The sequence below is a fragment of the Dromaius novaehollandiae genome, chromosome Z, assembly GCF_036370855.1.
Source record: "Dromaius novaehollandiae isolate bDroNov1 chromosome Z, bDroNov1.hap1, whole genome shotgun sequence".
Lineage (NCBI taxonomy): Eukaryota > Metazoa > Chordata > Aves > Casuariiformes > Dromaiidae > Dromaius > Dromaius novaehollandiae.
Window position 1 is genome coordinate 8,363,449 of NC_088132.1, and position 25,365 is coordinate 8,388,813.

General features: G+C 39.6%; 1 protein-coding gene across 2 annotated transcripts in view; it reads right to left on the bottom strand.

The window, feature by feature from the left end:
- Positions 1-182: 182 nt before the first annotated feature.
- The window catches only part of ACO1 (aconitase 1), a 33,675-nt gene continuing 8,492 nt past the window's right edge, over positions 183-25,365 (bottom strand). For both annotated transcript variants that reach the window (XM_026100514.2, XM_026100515.2), the window contains 19 exons: positions 24,358-24,526; positions 21,167-21,304; positions 19,036-19,105; positions 18,749-18,932; positions 16,738-16,877; positions 15,570-15,741; positions 14,979-15,079; positions 13,786-13,902; positions 12,273-12,432; positions 9,027-9,162; positions 8,408-8,492; positions 7,966-8,122; positions 7,252-7,376; positions 6,472-6,576; positions 5,613-5,755; positions 3,919-4,066; positions 3,383-3,505; positions 1,992-2,177; positions 183-719 (listed from right to left, as the gene is read on the bottom strand). In XM_026100514.2, coding sequence (XP_025956299.1) covers positions 606-719; positions 1,992-2,177; positions 3,383-3,505; positions 3,919-4,066; positions 5,613-5,755; positions 6,472-6,576; positions 7,252-7,376; positions 7,966-8,122; positions 8,408-8,492; positions 9,027-9,162; positions 12,273-12,432; positions 13,786-13,902; positions 14,979-15,079; positions 15,570-15,741; positions 16,738-16,877; positions 18,749-18,932; positions 19,036-19,105; positions 21,167-21,304; positions 24,358-24,526 — 2,573 coding nt within the window. In that variant the 3' untranslated portion in view covers positions 183-605. The remainder of the gene's footprint in view (positions 720-1,991; positions 2,178-3,382; positions 3,506-3,918; positions 4,067-5,612; positions 5,756-6,471; positions 6,577-7,251; positions 7,377-7,965; positions 8,123-8,407; positions 8,493-9,026; positions 9,163-12,272; positions 12,433-13,785; positions 13,903-14,978; positions 15,080-15,569; positions 15,742-16,737; positions 16,878-18,748; positions 18,933-19,035; positions 19,106-21,166; positions 21,305-24,357; positions 24,527-25,365) is intronic.

Below are 25,365 nucleotides of genomic sequence, written 5' to 3' on the forward strand. Positions count from 1 at the left end.
AATTTTTTTGAAAATAAATTTAATTTTATCCATTAGAAATGTTATCCCCAAGTGGCTAGAGCTTAGATTTTAAAGGAATAAAGTTCACATTTTTTAAATTAATAAGTGGCTAAATAACTTCAATACTAGACTCAGATTCTGGTCAGTTGTAGTTAAAAGCAAGTCAATGCCTGGCAATCAGAAAAGGAATAAGAATTAATTTTATATCCTCAGTTAATTTTTGGACCACTGATATGAGCAAAGTCAAACTAAATGGACAAAATATACAAAATCAGCACATGATCTTCAACAGTTTCACAGATTCCAGCAGTAATTTTTTTAAATACTTTTCTACTGCATGACTTTTGCACTGTCATCCTACAGTAAGTCAATCCAACCACCATATCATCAAAGTAATAAAAAGTTGTTTTCTTTAAGGGGCAAGTGTCCCATTTCCTGACACATAGAATCATTCAACATTGTAAACATACCACCTGATAATACAATCCACAAAAAAGTTGTTCATTTTATGGTTCAGGCTTTTATGTTTATGACCACCATATCATTTTCTTGCGCTCACCAGAAGCAGGCTTGTACCTGGATGTTTTTGCTTAATGTTGTTTGGATTAGGATGCCATTTTACGGATCATGTAGTTGAGAATGCCACCATTGTGGAAGTAAGTGAGCTCCACATCAGTGTCAAACCTCATGGTGGCATGAAAGGTTTTCCCCGTATCCAGCTGTTGGAGGTAAAGAAAGTCATCTAAGCAGCAGAACTTTCCACGTTACAGGACACAGAAATAAAATAAGGGTTATTAGGACATTATGCAATGCTAAGAAAAATTGCAATAGAAAACTGCTTAAGTGAACAGGGACTGGGCACCAGTATTTCTCTACTATAGTATGCCACATGAGATGACTGCCAGTTGCTTCAGAGGAAAGTGGTCTGAAACAAAACATGCCAAGCGGGGTACAGGGTATCCTTACATTCCATTTGCTGCTTCTATTAGATTTATTATTGACTAAGACTAGAAGCATGAAAGCTTACCACCCTTTTAAGTCGTTATTCTAATTCTTCATTTTCTTCTGCACAGCCATTCTCCTGGCTTCAGTACAACAGCAATATTATTAACTCTCTTTAGAGGCTAGCATTTGGAATTAAGAAAAGCACAAAGGCACATGCCTGAAGTGCATAACTAGCAAACCACTATTTTACTAAAACTTGTCCTCGTCAAGTATTTCCAGATGAGTGCACAGTATCTATCTGTGCCCCAATAGGGAGAACAACTCATTGTGTCTCTACTTGCTCCACTTCATGATGGTTAATGAGCCATACGTAAATGCCTGTTGTTCAAAACTAATCTAGGCAGACCACCTGCACTAAATGAATGCACAGTAAGTATACTGTTTTGCTAATTGCAGTAAAAAAGCTGACTTCAAGGCCACTAAGCTAAATAAGTCAGTTTTACAAGAGTTCTAATCAAGAATAAATCATAGTTTCGCTGTACATGCTAATATTTTTGAAAAAAGGAGCAGGGGTATGGAGGCAGAACCAGCTGGGTAACAGTCTAAGTGCAATGCCTGAAGTTTAGCTACATTTTACGCCAGAAATACTTTGACTTCATTTTGGATACTGCAATATATAATATCCTGTCAGTTTGTCAGGATTAAGACACAATGAATTTATTTAATGTTTACAGTTTAGTTGCTACTGTGCTATTAAAAAAAAAAATAATGGAGCCAGAAAAATTTACACTGGGCAAAGAAGGACTGGTCAAAAATACAGGACTCCTTCCTGCTGAATGAAACAGTTTGGGCATGCTGCTTTTATCTCACCATAATAGATTCCTATTACAATGACTTTGTTCATTCTTCTCCCTCCATCTCAAATCTTTTCCTTCACCTCAAGTGAGAAAAGTTTCCTGCCATAGTAAAACATTGTTTGAAGAGACAGTTATTTTGAATCAAATTACAGTGCTTTAGAAAATTCAGCCCTTAGGTGTCTCTTTTACCTTGATTTGGACATTCATCTGTGGTTTTAGTTTCTCAGGAAGGATAATTGTATAACGTTCACGTCCAGTGAGGCCTAGAGTCTCTGCATCCTCGCCAGGTAAATACTGCAGAGGAATCACTCCCATTCCTACAAGGTTACTGCGATGAATTCTCTCATAGCTTTCAGCAAGCACTGCCTTGACTCCCTGGGAAATACACAAGATATAACTATCTTCATGGTTCAGGATAGTCTTTCTGTGCTCAGAGAAGGAAAAAAAAAATCGAAACTTCTGTGGCCCCCTCCTTCCACTTCTAAGTTATTGCTAAGTCACCTGGTCTCTCTGACAGCAGACTGTCCAGGACAACCTGATGGTATGTCAGCTTTCAAACACCTTTGAAGAAGTCTAATTGTCAAAAGATTTCATGTGCTTTCTCTGGAACCCAGGGTCCTTCAATGAGTCTTAAGTAAAACACCGTTAGTCATTTCTGTAACTCCTGCTGCCACCTTGCTGGAGGTAGTACTGACTTCACTGTTGCCCACCTCCACTATGTGCTCTAGGGTATAGTTTAATTGATTTTTACATATTAATATAGTTAAGAAAAAAAATCACCACAGGAAAGAAAAAAGAATTTAGACAAATATAACCTAAAACATTGTTTAATCATAAACAAACAACTGCATTCAAAATTCCAAACTGAAAAGTTTGAATCAGAGCTCTAAAAGGCAGTTAAGTAGTGTAGGACAGGACGAAGAACAAACTGATTTTCCACTGTAGCTGGATTTCTATTAGAGTCCTTTCACAATACTGGTAAGAATCCTTGCAAACTGCAAATCATGGTGAAACAATGCTAAATTTCATATTGACTGATACTATTTTTCACTTACACTCTATAGTTTCATTGGTAAGTGAGCTTAAGAAGGCAATTGGCAGCAGAACTAAGGTTTACTGCATTGTGGGAGGCAAAAGTATTAAAGGGCCTTTCTGGTGTAGCCTTGTGGATTGTTAGCTAGAGAAGGTTTCCTGCCTAAACAGGATCTGTTAATATTTAAATAGCTTTTGCAACTCTACTGCAGCTTTTAGGCACAGCTGATATTTCAAAATAGCTCCTGCTATCAAGAAGTTGTGGTATGCATGTACATCCACGGTTTATCCAGAGATCCCCTTGTTCACTGTTCTCATAGAATATGACATAGCACTTCCTTTTTCCTTTACTACTGAGTCTCCCAGTGAAGTTGCTAAGCACAGTCTGACCATAACCTCCTATCTGCTATGTGCAGGGAGGTCCCTGTCTTGCTACTGTCTCTAAAAATATACCTATCACAGGAATGAAAATCAGCTGTGCTACTCTACCTGACAAATGAACACATTTTTAAATACTGCCCTCTCTGTAGTTTACCATTGTCACTCACCAGAAGAAATGGTCCTTTGGCTGCCCAGTCTCTGGAACTTCCTGCACCATATTCCTTCCCAGCCAGCACAATCAGAGGATGGCCAGCCTGCTTGTATCTTTCTGCAGCATCAAACACATCAAGCTGGAATGAAAACGACAAACACTTCATATATTTTTTGGGTGTGGAAATACATTTTTGAGGAACAAGCAAAAAGTGCCCTCCCACAAAGAGCTCAAGCCCACACTTGCTACTGAGATGCATTTTGAAGGTATTCATCATAGCACTGTGTCATTTCTCGCTTGGTCTCACTCCTAAAACAAATCTGCACCTTCCACGGTCACCTCTACAATGAGTACACTCTCCACCAACATGCCTGATAGCACCATATTATGCAGGTATGTATGACCTGCTGCTTTAATTCAGCACAGCTCCTGTTACTTTATCAGCTTTACTTAAAAGGGACTTGAGTAATGACCTAAGCTGTAAGAGAGAAAGTCAGTGCTAATCCACCCTACTGTCAGTGAGCCTGAGTTCAGAGCAGCACCTGTACTTACAGTTTCCCCAGAAGGGAAATGGACAGTCTGAGGTCCCTGCTTATTGATAAATTTGTTCACCAAGCGAATGTTTGCAAATGTTCCTCTGGCCATGACAGCATCATTCCCTCTGCGGGAGCCATAGGAATTGAACTCTCGAGGAGTCAAGCTGTTAAGGAAAAAGAAAAAAGAAGAAAAGGTCACTTATTTTAGACTGAAACATTCTGCACTTAAAAAAAAATAAATCAACAAATTGGTGTCTCTGACATAGCAGCCGGCTGTGTTTTTAACTTGTTTCTAAAACTCTCTTGGCAGCCAAGCTCATAGCTCCCATCATGGCAACTAATGACAGTAGCACGCAGGTATCCAAATCTTCTGTTATTCAACTTCTACTTTTACGTATTTAGATTAAAAAAAAAAGGGCAGGGGGGAGGAGTCTGTTTACTGAAGTCTGGACACAGAAAGCAACTGCCAAGGTATTCTCACCCCTTGCCCAATGACAGTGATGCAAGGATGCAAGGATATAGTCCATGTTGTGTCAGAAGAAACAAAAGAAATCCTTTCTTACTAGCTGGCAATAGAAAAGCCCTCCTAATTATTTGTATTATCACAGCATCTAGAACAAAGGTAGAGACACTACTGTGCTAAACATCTAAAAGGCAAAAAGATAGCCCCTGCTAAAAGTTAGAATTAAAGAAGAAAAAGTTCATTTGGGACTAGAGATATGAGAATGAGGGGATACTCCAGTCTAGTAACCTCTAGAGAAAAAAAAAAATAGAGGAACGTGACAGAGGGCTGCTTGTTTTGGCCTACATCCAGAAGACAGTCTGACATAAAACATTTGTTTTGTAATGTGCGTGGGATTATTTAGATTTCAAAGTGTCTGACAACGGTTGGTCAAACAGACATGAGGCAGCTAGCAGTCAGTAGATGACACTGTTTGAGTAGACTTAATCTCCAGAATTATTAGACTCAATGAAAACACCATTTTATTTTTCAAATGGCTGTGCTGTTTTTCAAAGCGTTGCTGAAGTTGTAAGAAGTGCTAAACCAGAGACTGAAACTGTCATATTACATCTGAAGACTGAATAGGGAGACACAGCAAGTCCTAGTCTTGCCGTAAGTTGCAGCCACTGTACTAAACTGACACTGTCCCGAGCAAAAGTTTTAAAGTCAGACCACAATGGCTTTACCAGTTGTTGCAGCTGCACTGAAGCCTAAGTTTACGCTGATGCTGTCCTAGATCTGTGAAACAGTTGCACATGCTAGAAGTCAGTATAGAACCAATTTTTGGCATTAAGGACCATGATAATTTTGTTTTTAGCTTCAATAGGGAGACAAATCCCGATTCCTTTATTCCTGAATTGATTTACTGCAAAAGTTAGCCTGAAGTCTCCTTTTTCCCCTGTCTCCACACAAACATCTTGGGAGTCCTCAACTCCCCAGTATAACCGACTTGGGAGTCCTCAACTCCCCAGTATAACCGACTTGCACACTCTATACAAATTCTCAGAATCAATGAAAGCTGCTGAAAGAGCAGAAGTAGAAATGCTTTTCTTTTTCCACGTGTTCTCCAGGAATGATCCAAGGTACAAAAGCATATGTGAGTGTAGCAGATCTGTAAGCTAATAACATGATGTAGTAATCAGGGCTTATTTCCTCTTCCCAACTTATAAGGAAGAGAAGAAGAGGAAGTTAAAAAAAAAAGTGCTTACCCTCTGCTGGTCAAATAACGGGCTGCAGGACTATTCCTTGCTATATTCCCAGCTGGAGATATGTGGTCAGTTGTCACAGAATCCCCGAAACTCAGCAGGACGTAAGCATCTTCTATGGATTTGGGGGTCTGAAGAGCCAAAGTCTAACCAACACAAATGCAAAGAAAATCATTGAAATGTGACATAGGGTTCCTTTACTTTTTTTGAAAGCGCAAGACATATATCAGCACATAGCAAAATAAAGTCTCCATTCTCATGGAAGTTAGCAGAAAATTTAAAAAAAATTTAACCCTCTTAAAAATTAAATGCTGTTCAGCATTTATATGATCTCTTGGATGTCCGTCAGCATGTTCATGCACATATAAAATAGATGAGGTAAAAAAGTTAGCTGAGGTTTTCCATGGTACATACATGAACAGGAGAAAAGTCCAGGATTTCTAGACATCTGCATATATCGAAATCTGCATTTTATTTTAAATAGTGCTGAAATGGCAATCTGAACATTGAATTATTTGTTAAAAAATGCATGTAGGCAGACCTATGGGTTGCATTTCTTTTCCTTTTTCCCCTACTTGCTTTCTCACTATCTAAAACTATTCCACCTTAAAAGGAGAACTTTTGAAAGACCTGTAGTGACAGAGAATATTTAGAATTTTCAGATTCACTCATGCAGTATTACAATAAATACAATGGGTGTGATGCTAACATTTGAGAACCAAGGCCTGTATAGCCTAGGATAAGCCCCGCACTGGCAAGATGGATGCTCCCATATCCTTCTAAGTGGCTTTATACCATTTTAACATGAGTCAAGGTCTTCCTATACAGACCAGCCTGCCTCTGAGTGAAAGTGTGCACCTACCAGACCATCAAAGAAAGGTGGAGACTTGATGTACGTTGACTTAGGATTCCAAGTATATAGTTTGTCTGAAGGAGCATCTAAGGCATTCCAAGATTTATTTACTGTCTGAAAAACACACAAAAACATCCTGTGGATTTCTAAGTTTTCAGAAGCAATGGAATCACTTCAGAGTTCACATAAAACAACAAATTTGACTTCAGTAAAGTCCTTGCGTTTTTAAGGCACTTCTTACGACAACATACAAGGTGTTTTTGTATGATTGTATCTTTTAAAAGCAAGAGTGAGGAAACACCCTTACTTCATTACAAAAGAATAGCTGCTCATCCAGTTTTCTGACAATTATCTGTATTATGCACACAGATAATACTTCAGAACTTTCAAGTGCTTTTATCAGTAATCTTAAGAAGCAGCATGTAAACCTCAAACACATTTCCTCTCACTACTGAGGAACGAGACATTACCAAGCACAAGTTTTCTTTTTTATGTGAACGCTATTAAGTGGTGAAAATAAAATTTATGTCAGCCAGAAAAAAAAAAAATCCATGTATACCTTACATTAAGTAAATAATTAAGGAACAGCTTTCAGAATGCGATCTGCATAAGAATCAATTAATTAACAAGAAATCATTTACAAAAATGTCTCTTTTGAATACCTGTCACAGCAGAAGCAAAAGCTATGGAAGGAAAAGGTCCATTTCATTATCAAGACCACCTTATTTAACACTTTCAGAGTAGCACAGCACAACTTCAACTGAACTATCGTACTGAGGACTAATTCACCTCTATTTTTTGGTAGACTTCCTTGAACATCCCAGGAATAACAAACTGATGCTCAACAGCCTGAATCTCGTTTCGGGTTGGCCAGATGTCTTTTAGGAAAATCTTTTTCCCCGATGCATTTATTCCTGTAGGAAATGGTATTGTTATGTTTCTCATACAAATATTCCATTGGGGGTAGGGAGGAGGGGAAGTACATCAGGTAGTATCCTTCAGCAGTGTGTTCCTTCTAGTCTGACCAGAACTCATGAGGTGCACTTTATTCCATCTACAAGGGTCTGACAGAAGGGGGCCTCATGGACTTGATGCCTACACATGTGTCTTCTTTTATAGTTTCCATTACAGAGAAATTTCTAGAATGATTTAGACTAGAAAAGATCTTTGAGGGTTGTCTACTCCAACTCCCTGCTCAAAGACAGCCAACTAGATCAGGTTGTTCATGACATACTGCAACCCAGTTATAACCAAAAAGATGCCCCTGCAAAATCAGAATATTGATCAAATTTGGCTTTTCCCTTCCTCCACCATACAGACCCTGTTGTTGTTCTGTTGCTTAACAGTTTCATTCTTTGTATCCCAGATGTACTTGTGCATTTGAAGCATCTCCCCAGGACCAGTATTTCTGAGGAACTTAATTCCAACCAGTTTTGATTATAAGGTGGGAAAAGAAGCATGCTGATGGTTTCTTATCCAAAGGCTCTCCCAAAAACATCTTACCCAAAGGCTCTTTCTCAAAGTCAATCCGGATGGTCCCTGCAATTGCATAGGCTATTACCAGCGGTGGGGAGGCTAGGTAGTTAGCACGGGTATTGGGATGGACACGGCCTTCAAAGTTTCTGTTTCCAGACAACACACCCACAGCAACAAGGTCACCCTGTGAGAGAGGATTTGAGACAAAAGATGTTGTAGTGTTTCCAGACTTCATGCACCCAGTACGTCTGCATAGTTGCCCCATGCTGTGACATCAATGACTGGACAATCAAAGAACTGTTTCCTTCCAAATGATTCCAAAGCATATCCCACGGAAAATGGAATACAGATTGGCTTTACCTTCCACAGAATGAGAACAGATAATTCAGTGTAATGCAGCTCAGAACAACACAAGACAGTGAACAGCTTACCTAAATAAGCTGCATTGGAAAGGCTGATTGATGCATACCTTTGTGATGGCCTCAACAACAGACTCTGGTAGGGGCCCACTATTGCCAATGCAGGTCATGCAGCCATAACCCACCACATCAAACCTAGACAGAGCAGAAAAAAAATCATCAGTGAACAAAAACTTATTTTGGAGCAAGATGTTTAAATCCTTAGCACTCGGCTAGGGTTAATTTCAGAACATAAGATATATTGCTTTAACAAATAAATTGCTGCTGAAAATAGCATTCTTAACAATGCTCAATCTTTATCATTCCAGTGACTTTCTGTGCACACAGAAAAAAAGACCTAGGAAATGTGTCCTCTAGCAATACGAAAGACAATATATTGTCATATATGCTATTTTAAAACTACTACCCTTGAAAAATAATTGATTTTCCCACTTAAGAGCATGAGTCTTCAAGAAACTGCAGCAAGCAACAGGCCCTCTCCCTCCCTGTGTGTCTTGGCACAAAGTCAGCCAACACAACAGTATTATGTTAACTCATGCATGATCATGACATAGGGTTATCTGCCACATCTTTTAAGCTGTACAGACAAATAATTATCTTATTGCATTACTTGTTGTTAATGCTTGTACTTAAGCAGCCCTGAGCCAACAGTAAAAAAAGCCCTCTTACCCTAACTGAGAAAGGTAATGCATAACTCCACTCTCCCTCAGATAGTAAGTGACAACGCCGCTTCCTGGAGACAGGCTAGTTTTAACGTATGGCTTCACTGTCAAACCAGCTTCAACAGCTTTCTTAGCAAGCAATCCTGAAAAATGGAAAGGATAGTTGCAGTTCTTCCTGGAGGTGAGACAGTTTGGTGGATCAACAGGTTAACAGTAGTGCCATTAAATAACTGCAAAACAAAGGGGGGTCCATTTCCAGCAGCGAGATGGTACAGATAAACAATCACACTAATCCACTTGAGTTCAGAGAAACCAGCTAGAGCTCAAGTGCTCTGCTGAACTGTGGGCCCAGTCTGCAATTTCCACCCTACTGGAGAGTCACAGGAAACCACATTTGATAAGATGCACTCGTGCCTCGTCAGTGTGTAGAGAGATTCAAAATTCAGTAAATGGTTAAACAAAAGCCACTTCTGTACAAATGTCTTGCAAAAAATGCAATAAAAATTGTTAATTTTCCACTTGTAAGAGTCTGGTGACCCAGTGCTGAACTTACTGCCCTCAGAAGCAGATGACTATGATAGTACTGACACTGGCCTCTTGTTACAAACAAGTTAGTTCACAATCTGTAGCTTGTTGCAGGAGTGTTATGTTACCACTCCTAGATTTGTACCCTGTATACAGATGTTTTAATGGAGAAGATGTGTTACCAGAAACACATTCATCGTGAACCTTTTCCTTTTAAATGAATTGTCTGTACACAAATGAATGTAGTTTCCCTTCAGAAATCAAATCCTTCTCACCACTTTCCCAGGATGGACATAAAACAAGCAGCAGCTTTGCAAACTAAGCAGCATTTCTTATTCCCATGCCCCATTTTCTCTTTTCACACATCCACTTGGATAAGAAAATACAGCTCAGCTCCACTTTGAAAAGTGATCTGCAACAGGAAGATGTCACCAAAACCAGCTTGTTTTACCAGCTGTTTGGCAGTTCTGTTAGACATGACCTGAAATTGCTGAGGCTCCTTAACTGTCACAGGAAGCTGTGGCAGCTGGACCTATTGGGTACTTTTGAGAAGACGATCATGAACAAATGATCATTCTTGGAGATGCCTGAGAGCCTGTTTAAAACTGTTGGATTGTGTTTTATTGCAAATACCAGTTATGAAAAGATTGCAAAGTCAAACTGAGAGGAGAAAAGAAAGAGAGGAGAAAAGAAAGAGAGGAGAAAAGAAAGAGAGGAGAAAAGAAAGAGAGGAGAAAAGAAAGAGAGGAGAAAAGAAAGAGAGGAGAAAAGAAAGAGAGGAGAAAAGAAAGAGAGGAGAAAAGAAAGAGAGGAGAAAAGAAAGAGAGGAGAAAAGAAAGAGAGGAGAAAAGAAAGAGAGGAGAAAAGAAAGAGAGGAGAAAAGAAAGAGAGGAGAAAAGAAAGAGAGGAGAAAAGAAAGAGAGGAGAAAAGAAAGAGAGGAGAAAAGAAAGGAAAGGCAAGGAAATGTCAGAACCTAAGTTGCTTTGAGCAACCTAAATCCAACACCTTGCTAAAGCCCGATTAGGCTGGAAAAGCTACAACAGTGTACACTTCTTATCCCCAGAAACACAGAGATCTACCCATCATTTGGTGCACAGGATACACTGTGCTAGCTTGAAACAATTATTCGTATTTGGGATTTCCTTTAACTTGCTACACAGTGTAAGAGCACTGCCCCTTTTATTTACTTTCATTTCACACCCTACTCTGAAAGCCAGATCATCATCCTCCCTGTCATGTCCAAGCAATTACTAACAACCGAGGGAATAATTTTTTCACTGTTCCCCTTTGGCAGCAAAGTCAAGAGCACCCACTAATCTGGAGTACACACATGCAGACTTTTCAGGCTGCTGTGCATTATTTCAATGCACCAACTTCATTTGTACCTGCAGAGCCTTCTGCACATTAAACCCGTAGAGCTATTAACCCAAGCAGACTAAAAGATCAGCATCCCCACAACCATATAGGAGAGGGTTTAAACTGCACTCAGTTGGCCTGGGAGCTAAACACTTGAGGCAACTATATCCTAAGCAGGTAGAGCAACTGAGGGATGCACCCCACTAGAGCTAAGGAAACAGGACAGAGAGAGAAGACAGTCTGCCTGGAAGAAATCTACTTCTACATCTTTGGAAGAAGGAAACACAGCTCTACCTCTGTGATCATGACTAGGAAGAACCTGATGAAAGAAGCAGCTGATTTGGCTGCCCTGTCAAGGGTAAGAGAACTGGGGGACTTTGTTTAGCTCTCTTTCTTTGAAAGTGGGAAGAAATAGAGCCATTTCTCTCTTCCCCTCATTGGTAGTGGTCAGCTTTGTCCCTATTCTTTGGGATTAAAAGACATTTTTTCCCTGGCAAGGGGGTAAACTGCCAGCACTGCAGAGTGACCAAAGAAAGGTACTTGCCCAAGAACAGGTAACGAATGTCATTTAGTCAAACTAGACTCAAAGTGACTGTTACCTGGGGCAGTCCACAAAACAAGATTTTCCCTGCACCACACAGGAACTCTAGGGACAGATTATGTGACCTCAGACATTAGGTCATGCTTTCGTGCAAAGAGCCCTTGCATTGTCTATGACACACATTCCTTCCTACCTTTGTAGAAGATAAACCTGCATCCTGCAAACAGCCTGACAGGCTAGGAAGGCCTAATGCAGTGGCAATCATGTAGTGAGAGGTAATGCCTATGTATACATTTGAGGAGGAGAACAGGGAAAAATATGTGAGCATGCCACAAGCACCTGGGATAGGGAGCTGAACTGGGCTGCTGTAGATTGAGCCCTTTGAGCTGACTCTCTTCATGTTTTGTTGCCAAAAGACAACATTTGACAGGAGACATTTTCAGCCCAGACTGGTCAGGCTAAAAAGAAACAAGCCTTGTCCCTCAACTGCTTTTTATGACCAGAAATGTCTTGCAACCAACTCAGACAAACCTGGCTTCTGTGCATTCAAACAAGGGCCAGAAGCACTGGTTAATTCAGGTACAGTTTGTCTTGTAGAGAAGACTGAGCAGGAAAACTGTTTTCTTCAGCCCACATTTCCAGGTATCGAACCAAACACTATTTCCAGAGTTCCTTTTGTTGACCTCAGGGACTAAGTTCAACTCTAACATGCAACTAGAATGACGAAAACAGCACTGTGCAGTCAGAATTAAATCAGTGTTCTATTTGCCTTTATGGTACGCAACCAGAGCCACAGAGAAACTACTGCACGTAAAAGTGAGTAAACTTACCTGCTCCCAGCATAACTGAGGGGTTACTCGTGTTGGTACAGCTTGTAATGGCAGCAATCACTACTGAACCATGAGCAAGCTCAAAGTCACAGCCCTCAAAAGTAAATTTGACTTTGTTGTTGTGAAAGTCAGGGGCAATCTGAAATCCCTTGAATCCTTGCTGTAAAAGGAGAAAGTAAGGATCAAAAGAGTGTGATTAATACAAATATTTCAACTGGGAACTGGTATGGGCTGGGAATTTCATGAATGATAACCGTCTGTCAGTCACACCATAGCTTGTACTTTTAGGTCTGGTGGCGAAGGCTTGCACCCTGGCACAGCCAAAGCAGTGGACAAAAATTACTTCTACGAGGTCCCTCCCATTCTCTGTCAGTAAAGTGGGGGAGCCTTTGCAGCAGAATGCATGTGTATTTTCCTCCTGCACAAACATATCCTTCCTCAGTCTGCTCAGACACATCTTTCTTCCATGTGCCCTGGATAACTGTCCATATACTGGAAAGCAAAGCCTCTCCACAAAGATGCTAGCCTAGCTGCACAATCTAGTTCTGAGATTTCAGCTGCAGCATGTAAGATTTGTATGTAAGCAGTGAATATTAAATGGCTGAAATCAATGCTACAAACTGACTTGAGAGTCAGAAACTGACAGCTGAAAAAAAAAAACACCCCAAAGAACAAAAAAGCACTGTTCCCAGTATGAAATATTAAGTTTGAAGATTTGAAAGGGTAAGGTAGTTTCATGGAGTTTGAAAAGTGTAACAAATTAAGAACTCTTTGAGATTGCTGTAGCTTAATTTTCTTGGTATATATCAGTAGAGTTTTCACATGTACTGCCTTCTAACAGGGAGGTTTACCATTTCAAATAAAGATTCAATCTGATTTTGGAAATATAAGTGTTTGGGTCTGGGCTTTTTGATTCTAATCAAAATCTTGCTCTTCTCTTAATGACCATCTTTTCCATGGGATGATGTAAAAGAGAAGTACTTCCTTCTTAGAATGTCTTTTACTGCATCTTTGCGACCAACATCAGAGAGACATGGAGACACAAGCAGTTTTGAACTATCTAGCTTGAATGCAAAACTACCTTATGGAGCACAGTGCATAAGCCACTTGAAAAGCTGGAGAAGTGCTGGGTAGTTGGCACAGAGCTCAGTGCAGTAGCTACTTTGTTCAGTCTGCTAACAATACACAGGCTGGCTAGAACTCTCTACCGTATGTTCAACCCATGCCGGACCTCAGGTGGCTTCAGACTGGTCTAAATCAGAAAGAACTACTACTTCAGTCGGACAGGAACTCCTTCATGTGAGAGGAACATATGAACACATCCCCCTAATTCTACTCATTTTGTTGATGCCATTTTCTAACATGTAATCAAACACAAGTCCAACATCCCCATTTTATTCTCAATGAACAAGCAAACAGCACAATACTCAACTCCAGAATGCAGGCTTGTAAAGACTAGACAGCTTCTGGAAGAATGCATTGGTTTGTAGGGCCAAACGTTCCTAGTCCCTACCTTGGCTCCCAGACAAGTCTCGAAGTCCTTCTTCATATCTGATACAGCAACTTTGTCCTGAGGTCTTTTCGGTCCACTGCAGCAAGGCACAACAGTATGGAGATCCAACTCAACAACCTATTCAGTAAGGGGAACAGAGAAGGGTTCAACACGGCATGACAAGATGCAGTCAGCAAAATACAGGTGTGCTTAACTCCGCCCAATGCTGAATCAAGGCTAAGCCTACACATCTTTACATTTCTTTGCAGAAATTCTCAGAGACCTCATGTGAGGAGAGCAAGATCAGAAGAGAAGGAATAGTTCTACTTTCAGACCCTGATAGCTCCCAGGTATGGCTCTCGAAACTACCGTGGTTACTGGAAATCCAGTGTGAGACTGAAGCATCTGAACAATGTGAACAGTTTTGAGAATTATGTCCTTTCAGATAGTAGCAGCAGGATCCTCTGAAGAAAACAATGATATGAAGAAATCCCAGTACAGGCATAAACTAGAGCAGACTATTTTTGCTTTGGGGAAAACAGAGTCTATAACAAAACATTACAGATTATCGTATTTTCCAGTTCCCCTTCCATGTTTCAACTTCGTTTCAACTGTGTGCTTCATCTTTCCATATTTACTAATTATAAAAAATTTGGACAATCATGAAAACCTGAACATAAGTTACAAGATAAAATTCTTACAGTAGAGAAAACTGAAGTTATTCTTGAGTTTCCAGGATGCAGACTAAGACCTTGATTTTCACACTCAGAAAACAGCTTGTGTGGTCTGCAGTTACCACACACAGCTTCTCAGTGTCTCAATATACACAGTGAAATAAATTGCTGAACATAAGAAGGACAGAGCTGGGGCACAGCTTACAGAGACCACATCCATGCTATCTTCATAGGCTGTGCTTGAGTCTGGAGTGGAGTTCTCAACTACATGGATTCAACATGGATCAAATCAGAAATCCACAATGCCTAGAGCTCAGTTGTGAGTCCATTTTTCCCTGTGCCCAAGTTTCACACCTGGAGAGCTAGCTGACTTATTCCACTGAGCTCTGAGTTAAGACAGCTGTACAGACCAAGACAAACAAATGGAAAGCTAGAAAGTCCCTTAACTATTTTCTGGTTTCTGTGAAAAATAGACAACAGTCACATGGAAGTGGGGAAAGGCACAGAGGAAAGGAGCCTGAAGATGGAATGATTTCTAACCTGTGTGAAGTCTGGATCCTGAGCAGAGTTCTTGAAATCTCTAAGCATTCCCACAGCCTCAAGATATTTTCTTGTGCACATAACGTTCTCTTTATCACGGCCTAAGGTGAAAGCCAGACACAGCAAAAAACAAACAAACAAAAAAATTCAAGTGAAAATGAGGAACTACAATGAGTCAGAAAAAGAAGAAAATGCATAACTGATCATTTCACACTGTTCACATTGTAAACTGTGTAAAATGTGTAAACCAAAAGATCCTTTCAGCCCAAGCACTGGATACTCACTAGAAGCAAAGTGATTGAGCAGATTTAGTGGCTTTTGGAGAACAAGAACTTAGGTTCTTGCTTTTGCGATCAGGACAAAGTTAGGTGCAAGCAGGGCTAAGCAGCTAAGTTTGCTAGGAAACAGCCTAAATTTGGCTCTTCCTAAACATGGACACTGAAATCAAGAAAGCCTGAACAATCACAGATAAAAGAGCACAGAAGCTCAGAAGGCACAGTATGATTCAACCCTGTTTTTGACTATGCCATATAGACTTGGGGTCCTTGCTTTTAATTGCACACTCAAGTCAAGATCTATTCTCATGCTTACCTGTCTGCATCAGGTAGCCAATGCTAATGTCATCCACTGGAAAGTAGGCAGCTGTTGCTCCGTACTCTGGACACATATTGGCAATGGTGGCTCGGTCAGCAATTGAGAGCTGGGCTACACCAGGACCAAAAAACTCCACAAATTTACCCACAACTCCAACCTGACGAAGGTGCTGTTATTAAAAAAAAGAAAAAACACACACAAAGTGACTATGTCATTGCTAGGTGTCAAATGATCAGAGCATGTAAGCTATAAAATACAGCTTTTGACTTCAGGGAAACCTTTTTTTAAAGGTTCTAATGTCATCTGAAACCAGAAAGCTTCAGTAAACACTGAATTCCAAAGACGAGGACACAGAGCTGTAAAGCTGCAATAATAAGATATAATATAGTGATGTATTCATTCTGAACTTGCTTGGCCTCTCATTTAAACTAGATTCTATCTTAGAACAACTGCATTTTTCTTAACAAGGCTTTCTGAGGAGAAGAGAACAGTACAGGGTCTTCCGTCAGTGAACCCAGAAAGATGTGTCTTGATGCGTGTTTGGATGAACTCAAAAAGGTTGGCTTTCTCCTTCTGCAGATTCTCTCAAGAGCCAGTGTCCCATGATGAACACACATATCAGATTTCTCAGCTTCAGCTCAGTATTAAATGCTGGCCTAGTAACACTCTTAATTTAGTCACAAGTTACAGAGTGAATAAACATATTACAAACATGTGACATGTGAGCCAAAGACCTGCAAATCAAAGCAGTCAAACTGCAGCACTTTACTGACTGTTTTCAGTTTTTGCACAGTCTTATTCTATGTGGGGCCTTCCAAAAAAAGTCACCATATTTCTTTTGAGATGATAGAGAAACAAGAACAACCTTTTATAAGCACTGTTTTTCCAAAACAGGTCTGCCCATAAGGATTTGAACAGGCCATGAAATCTCAGCTCTCTGTTCCATTTTATCTGGCTTTTGAGAAACAGACTTGGACAGCAAATTTGCAGTTGGCCTTGGACACTTAATTCCAACCCACACAGAGTGATAAAGCTTAAAAAATAATAAAAAAATAAAAAAGATACATGGAAACAGAGACAGTGCTCCTAAATGTGCAGTATAGTGGCTTTGTCTTATACGTGCATAGCTTCCCACAATAATGACAAAATAGCAAACGCCCATTACCTTGGTAATGGTAAGCACTATGTCTGTGGATGTTACCAGTGGCTGAGGGTTTCCCAGCAGTTTATAGCCAACCACCTCAGGAAGCACCATGCTGATGGGCTGGCCCAACATCACTGCTTCTGCTTCAATGCCACCAACACCTGGATGCAACACCATTATACAATCAGACTATTTAGAAAGATAATGTAGTATCAAAAATAAACCCATGAAATGCAACTAGTGAGCAGATGATTGAAGCTGTGAAAGGGGAGAGAGGGCAGCCAGTAAGAGGGCTGAGTCCTGCACTAAGAGGCATTCCTCATCTTGCTTCAGCAAGGTCAGGCTTTTTCATTTCTATCAGTTTCATACTTTAATCCCTGTTCCTCAGCCAGCAGATGGGATATTATGTAAATCTCAGTATCCCAGTCTGAAGAAATTTGGCTTTCAATAATAGATGTAAAAGTTCTATTTAGTGTCTTAAACATGCAATGAATCAGCAAAGAACAATAACACTAACATGACATGGAACATTCAGTGTGTAAAATGTATGCAGACCATGACTGTGTGGTTATCAAATGAAAACTACAAAGTCATTTTGAAGAAATGAAAGAATCTTAAAGTCAAGGGTATGGATAGCTCTAAAGAATGCTAACAGGAATGTTACTTGTTAAGACAGAGCTATCTTCCTTAAGTATATTAACTTTCAACAGTGTTTTGGCATGTGCAGGTGGGAACCTCTAGGTAAAGACAGCTTCAATGTCAGAGGAATACAGTTCAGGTGCCTACCCCATCTCAGTAAATTACTAATATAAAATATCAAGATGTCATAATCATAATCAGTCTAAAAAAGCATTGTTTATAGCAAAATGACACTCAAACAGCTATTTTCTAACTTATTGCCTGTAGAAAATCCCTCTCATCTTTATCTTGCACTTCTCAAAACTCCTTTTACGTTTTGTTTAGCTTAACTAACACTGATCTAGCACAAGCTGCTTATAATAGCTGCTTACATATGCTAAACCACTACTCCTATTCTTACCCCCGCTTAATCTAGTAATGGTTCTGAAAAATAATTTCCTATTTAGCTTATGCAAAATGATACATATTTGTCTATTAGCAAAGAGAATTCTGTAACAGGTCCAATCATACAACTCTTCTTGCTCATCATATGACATCTGAATCAGTTTTAAACACAGTCAGGTTAGCAGACATGACTGACTGGCCAGCGTAGAGGCATGAAGCACTACTAGCCATTAGCAAGATCCTGAAGTGTGTGCTTTAGGCACATAAGCTATGGACTGTGCCCAGCCATACTTTTCAAACTCCGGAACAAAATGAGGCCAAGTTAATATACTTACTCTTCCAAGTAGTTACTGCTACTGTAATATCATCTACCGCAATATCATCTAAATATGAGGGCCCCATGTGCAAGGTGCAACCAAATGTAGGATAAAAGAGACATCTGCTATCTCACAGATCTCATGGTCTTCAAAAGGTGAACTGGTGAATATCTTTGGACCAAGTCTGCAGAAATTCTTCTATCCTTCATAGAAAGTTTCTATCAGTATTGCTACAACAGTACTATATATGGTAGAACAAACAATGTCCTATTTGTATTACATGTGCTACTCAAAACTTGGCAAGCATCTTCATGAACAATTAACATAAGCTCTTAAGGCCACCAAAAGTATTCTGTATTTGTACAGTATCTATTTCAACTGGGCTACTATCACCATACCATAGGAGGACAAGAAGTGCAATTGAAGTTTTCCCTATCATGATGATTGTGATGCTTCCAATTCACTACCTACTTATTTAGTCAACCTTTCAAACATTGGAGTTGGAATAAAAATAAAAAAGAAAAGAAAGAAATTGTATTACTTAATCTGAGGGTGTTATCAGAACATAAAGCTTAGTTACAAAATCTTAAATAATTGTAAGAGACCATACCAGGTTGCTTAAATTAGGTGCGAGTCTGAAACACAGCCTCTTATCAGCCAACAGGCCATTTATCATAAGCTAGTGCACTTACCCCAGCCAAGCACTCCCAAACCATCTATCATGGTGGTGTGTGAGTCAGTGCCTACCACGCTGTCTGGATAATAGTAACCATCCTGATCAAACACCACTCTTGCTAAGTACTCCAAATTCACTTGGTGGATGATCCCAGAGCCCGGTGGAATAATCCTCATGTTTTGAAAAGCCTGGGACCCCCACTGAAACAGAAGGAAGTGCAATCAAAAGTTTTCAAAGCACACAAGTACTGGAAGAACATTTGTTCACACTTGTCCACACAAATAGGATTAATTCTTTCAGTACCTTTAAGAACTCGAACCTTTCTTTGTTCCTTTCAAATTCCAGGTCTTGATTCTTTTGCAAACTGTCTGACCTGTAAGTGAAAATAATCAGCTGCTATAACCAAAAGTCTCCACCTGAAATTTGTGTGGTCTAATACACTGAAGGGGTGACAGAAGAGTAGTTGCTAATGATAATGCTGATCAATCTCATCTGCTTTAATAACACTGCACCTGTGAGCTACAGGCAACTGACAAAAAGGATTTAAGAAGTCTTACAGATAATACCTCCAGTCTGATTGAACTCTTTAGCACTAATCTGCATGCTGTATGGGTGGTGAACCCGAAATTTATATCTTGGGAAAAGCCAGACTATATGTTACAGCAATATGATGTTTTCAGCACCTAAATCAGAAGCAACTAGCACAGCAATAAAGGGAACTGGAACCTAACTGCCCTGCAACTTTGGTTAAATAGAGGCTATCACTGATGAGTGACTATACACCGTTGTCTGAAGTCCCTGTGTTTCAACACAGAGCTAAGAAACATTTCACTTGTATCAGCTACTTAACCTTCAAGTTTATCAACTTAATCAGCTTAAGCCTGAGCATTATCAAAAAACTCAAGTTTAGGGCTGGCCAATGTTCTCTCCATATATACATGACCCTAATAAAAATAAAATATGGCTGAGACAAAAAACAGTCATTAGTAAAAAAAAATATGTAAAGTGCTGGATAGTACTTATAACATGAAATGAGTGTTACTAAAATATTCAGAGAAAGAACCAAAATAGTTGATTTTGTCCTAGAGTAAAGACTAAATCAGACTTTGTTCATACAGAAATAGACTGTTTCCCAAAGATGTTATAAAATTATGCAGATGCAAATTAAAAATAAAAAGGTTAGGTTTCCAGTTTAATAGATTAATGCTAGAATGGCCATTACCCCAGAGATAAGTCTTTAGATGATTATTTCTAATTTTGTGTCTGCTTCTGAATTCCTTAGTGTTATGTTAAGATTAAGAATAGTTACAGCATCTCTAAAAAAAAGTTAAAAGGGAACAGATTTTCAGTGATTACATAAGTCAAAAATTTTGGCCCTCTTTCTCCACCACCAAGCATGACAGGCATCAGTGAGAATTTGTATCCATATGAGACTACAATTAAAACAAAATGAAAAAAAATGTTAGACTTAAAATGAAAACTTTCTGGCAACATTCTTCCATGAAGCAGGCTTTACAATACACACCAGCTCAGAAGTTCAGTATTTTTATTTTAAAGACACCTTGAAACAATGGCACTCAAAGTGCTCTTTAAGTTTTACAACTACCTCCTTCTATAAATTTTCTTCTTTGTATTGCTATCATTTAAGTGACTAGCTTCAAAACTATCTCCTATAAGGGACAATAAATAAACAGAACTTTTCTAACATCAAGGCAACTGCAGATCAACATCCTTGAGAAGCTGAGATGATGGAAGGAAACCACTGAGAAATGTAGAACTGCAAGATTTGTTTGGAAGAGTGGTCTAGTAGACCTGTATTTAGATACTAGTGAGGGTAGAGAGACCCCTATGTGAAGCTGTGGTGTTTCAGTGTGGGTCTGGTGAGTGTTTGTCTGTAGCATGCTGAGGATCAAGTAGCATTATGTTTCTTTCTAAAACTTATACGACCCATGTTAATCAGCGTGCATTTCTCTATGGAGGCAATGAACCAGCAAACAGTTCTCAGAGCTGGGCTTGTGCTGCTCAGTCTATTCTTACATAAATAAGGAAGAAATGAGGTAGTCTTGCTTGACCTTTCCAGAAAGCTCCACAGGGTCAAAAAAAGTGCATGTGGAAAAAAGCTATTTCTGTGCAACTAATAATAATACAGTATTATTATGGAAAATTATAATCATCACAGGTCTGGACTGTGCCTGTTTCAACCAACATTTAGTCCAGGCTCATGCTGCTGAGAGATGTGTTACAGAAAGAACAGAATCCTGCAACTATTCCCCAGCAACTGATACAACAGCCTAACTTAACCAGTTCCTAGGGTTTTTGATGCTATAGTCTAAATTCTAAGAGTATCACCAATGGAACTACTATCTTCATCACCAGCAACTGGATCCAGCTTCCTAACTAGCACTGAGAAGTAACAGTCATTTCGTATTCTTACCCTCTGTTAAAATCAACCTGGATGGAGTGATCTATCACTAGATCAGCAGGACAGATGGGGTTGATTTTTTCAGGGTCTCCACCAAGTTTCTTCACAGCATCACGCATTGCAGCAAAATCAACCACAGCTGGCACCCCACTAAAATGAAAGAGATATAGGTGAGCTGAAAGAGTTTGGGGGAAAAAAAACCAACAAGAAGAAAACAAACACAACCCAGATTCTGAGATGCAGAGCAGAGACCTACTGCCACAACAGGAGCAAACTGCAGCCTTATCCCCAGGCATGAGATCACTGCTCTACTGCTGAGAGCACCCTTGGGAAGACAAAATCAGAAGGGTAGAAAGGACAGAACTGTATCTGTACCCTGAGCACTGCCAGAATGAAAAACTAAAACCAAAATTAATAAAGTTACAGAAGCAGTTTAACATGCTTGGCTGGGAATCTGGAAACCTAGTCAGCATTCCTGTGGGACCTTGAACCAGTTTCTTCTCTTTTGCTCTGTTCCTCTTCTCTCCCCAATCTATAAAACAGGGGAAGACAATGTCCTTTCTTTCATTCTTTGTTTCATTTAGTTAGCTGATTTTAAACAATGACCATCTCTTCCTAGGTTTTGGAAGCACAGGAGAATCCTCTCTAGGTAGGGCTGTTTGGTACCTTCCACACTGCAAGTGAAACTGGCAGAGCAGGGCATTAGACTTAAAATACCAAGGATGTGAATACAGAACCCATCTGCAAGATAACCATATTTTCAGGAATTGATTTAACTGCCCTAGCACATGACTGGGAGAACATAAAAAGGCAGAAATGAGAAGGTGTATCACTTGTTTGTACTAATAGGTTCTTGTACATATCACTTACAAAAGGCCTTAACTCACACATCACAGTCAAGCAGCGTGTTCTTAGGCCACTGGCTAACGTTCTTATTTTTACCCTCTTGACATCTTCTTGTGACAACCCTGCAAGCCCTTGAACTCTGAGTGACACAGAAACTAGTTAACAGGCCTCTTCTCTAAATTTGAATGATTCCTTCACCCCAAACCATTTTTAAACCCCTAAATTAAGCCTTCCTTCCTCAGTGAGGTAAGTAAACTTTACAGGGGCAAATTAAGGCACAGGAGAATCTTTCCTCCATCCCCCACAACGAACTCAGATCCGGTTATAAGCAAACAAGGAATAGTAATCAGAAATTCTGGCACTTCAGTGCCTGTCCTAAGTAACAGGATTACATATTTTAATATTTATTTTAACAAGGCCTCTGGTGTTGCTCAGCACATAGTGATGTTTCTAAAGAGATAGCTACTACCACTTCCACACACAAGAGTTTTCAATCAGTTTGGAAAACCCTCCTGCATACCAACATGCCTGATTTTGCTGGCTGCTCAGAGAAAAAGAGCTTGCCTGTGATGTATTTGTGGGGATTTGGCATCATTCAGTATCCCGCTCAGAGCATTAGGTTTCTTTAAGGGCAGCCCAAAGCAGGGAGAGTTTATGTTTTCAACTCCTGACCGCAAGAAAGCTAGTTAAAATTACAAAATTTAGCAAGAACAATGCAGAAAAGAAGAGAAAAGGCTTTGTAATTCTTGCAGAATTTTAGGTTGAAATGCTGAGTGTTTACAAAAACAACCAAAAAGAGCTCTGTATGATCCAATGCTGACTTAAAAGAAGCTAACTCTGATTAAAAGAAATGTGGGAATGCTTGATAAACTTATCTTCAGTGGAGTACTTCATTGTTCCAGGACATACATATGTCCTGGAACAATGAATATATACATACATACATACTTTCCTTGGGGGGTGTGTGTGTGTAACAGATGTTATGTTAACTTGGTAGATTCAAGTGGGAAAAAGTTACTTTTTTCCAGCTTATAAATTATATAAAATTGAAAAGAAATGTAGACCACATCCAATTATATTCTTAGAAGAATTCAGGATAATTGCAGAATGGTCAGAGCTAGGAAATTCTTTAGTTCTTATCCTGGACTTGTAATTGTTGCATGTCTTCTGGAGAGTTGCCAAGGGCTGCATTTTCCAGCAAGCTCCCACTCAGGAGCCTGTGCAGGAGTTTATTTTTCATAAATGCAGCTTCACTGCAAGTTTATAGGCAAATTTTTACAACTCAGCAATGGTCTGGAGAGTAGGAGGCAAGAAAGCAGAGCAGCAACAAGGGGAACAAAATTTGGTTGAAAGTTTGTCTTTCTCTGTGCTTCAACTTTTTTAAATATTAATAACAGCCAGTGGGCAAAAAAACATCTAGGAAAGCAGTCAGTTTTTTCTAATGTCTTCGGAAGAGCAGTCAGTTTTTTCTAATGTCTTCAGAAGTTGAACTTTGTATTGATCTGTAGTACCTGGACAATCTTTGGGAAAATGCAGACTGAATGATATGACAGCAAAGATACTCTACCGTTCTAAGAAATAAAATCAACTGATAGCTTAGCAGCATGGGGCTTACCAAGGAAGAACTAGATTCTTACTGCCTAGGTTTAAGGTGCCAAGAACAGTGGACTCGCAAGTCAGATGCCATATTAAGAACAGTAAGAAGTTACTGCTCTACCTGAAAATTGACTTTCTACAGCTACCAGGGACTATAACATGCTGACACTTCAGAATTTACAGCACTGAAATAAAAGGGACCATTTTTCAGATTTCATTATGTAGGGATCTCTACTGGCATCTCTGCAAAAAAGTAGACATTCATTTTTTATAAGTAGAGAAGTCTGAAAGAATATATTTGGAAAGATACTGATTCAGAAGAGAGTTATAAGTGAGAACTGGAGCAGGTATAAAGTTGAAAGTAAGAGCCTCTGAATCTAGGAATCCAAAGAAAAAAAACAAAAACAAACACTCTTAATAGTGAATTTCCTCATTTGGATCCAAACTGATCCATTCCATTTTCTCCCTCTCCATGTTTAAAGAGTTTCATAAAGACACTTTTTTCTTCATCCTAGAAAAACTTCATCTAGTGCTTTTATAATAACTTTTTGCCTCTCTATGTGCTGTCCATGGCATGACATCCAAGACGACTGAAAAAAAGCCTGTTCAAACATTTCACTTGCTACCCTTTCCCTTAACTTCCACTCTAACCTGAGAACTGCTGCATGTTCAATAGACCCCCCTCAACCCTCACCCCAAGCTGAGTATAGCTGCACATTCATCAATCCCCTCCTCCTAGCTTCGGAGAATATCAGACTTACGTGAAGTCTTGCAGAATAACTCGGGCAGGCTTAAATGGCACTTCAACATTCTTGTATTGCACCACTTTCCAGTTGAGAATATTCTCAACATCTTCCTTCTTCACTAGAAAATCATCACAGTTACGGATTGCTGCTTCCAAGAGGACTCGAATAGAAAATGGCAGACGTGCTGCATGGGAAAAACATAAGAAGCAAATTCTGTTTTTACCTTAGGGTGCATCTCCATATTCCAGCAAGTGCAGAATTCCACTCCCGGGGCATATAGCTCTGAGTACCGTCTCTGTGTTCCAACAGGCCTTTTCTCTAAAGTATCGGACACCCATGCCTGGTTTCCTGGCTGTGTCAGGAAGTCAGTGTTAACTGACCTGTTCCACTCGGCTTACAGCAGGTTTATTACTCCAGTGCCTTTGAGACTGGGGTGGAAGTACTCTTTTCCACAGCTTTTTTCCCCCACAGCAACTTTACTCTGAAAACACATTATGCTCACCTTGCTTTCCTTCATTTTACCCCCACTCTTGCCACTAGACCCAGTGTATAAATGTATTAGAAAAACACAAACAATTTTCTACCTGGCATGTTGGAAAGCATTTATTGGTCTAACCAATCTCTTCTGCAGCCATGGGGAATGAAATCTACCTGCGGCAAGACTGTGCATCTGTTAACCTCTTTCTACTTCAAGACAGAAATATTTATACTTGATAAAAAATGAAATTAGAGCAGTCCTGACAGTTCTACCTAGAGCAAAGTATGTGAAGAAAAATAAAAGATTCTCTTTTCTCCCTCTCCTTGTTTAATAGGTTTTGACTTCTTTTCAGAATATTTCAATTCAAAAACATATTGAAAAGTTTGCCATAACTTTCCACTCAGGGCCCCAAGGCACAGAGGTAACCGAATCACAGCGGGAGCTCATTAGCACTATCATAAAAACAGTACCCACTATAGAGCATTGCACTGTATATGCCATCCACCATATAGCGTTGAATATACATGTTGTTTAAAAAAATAGGG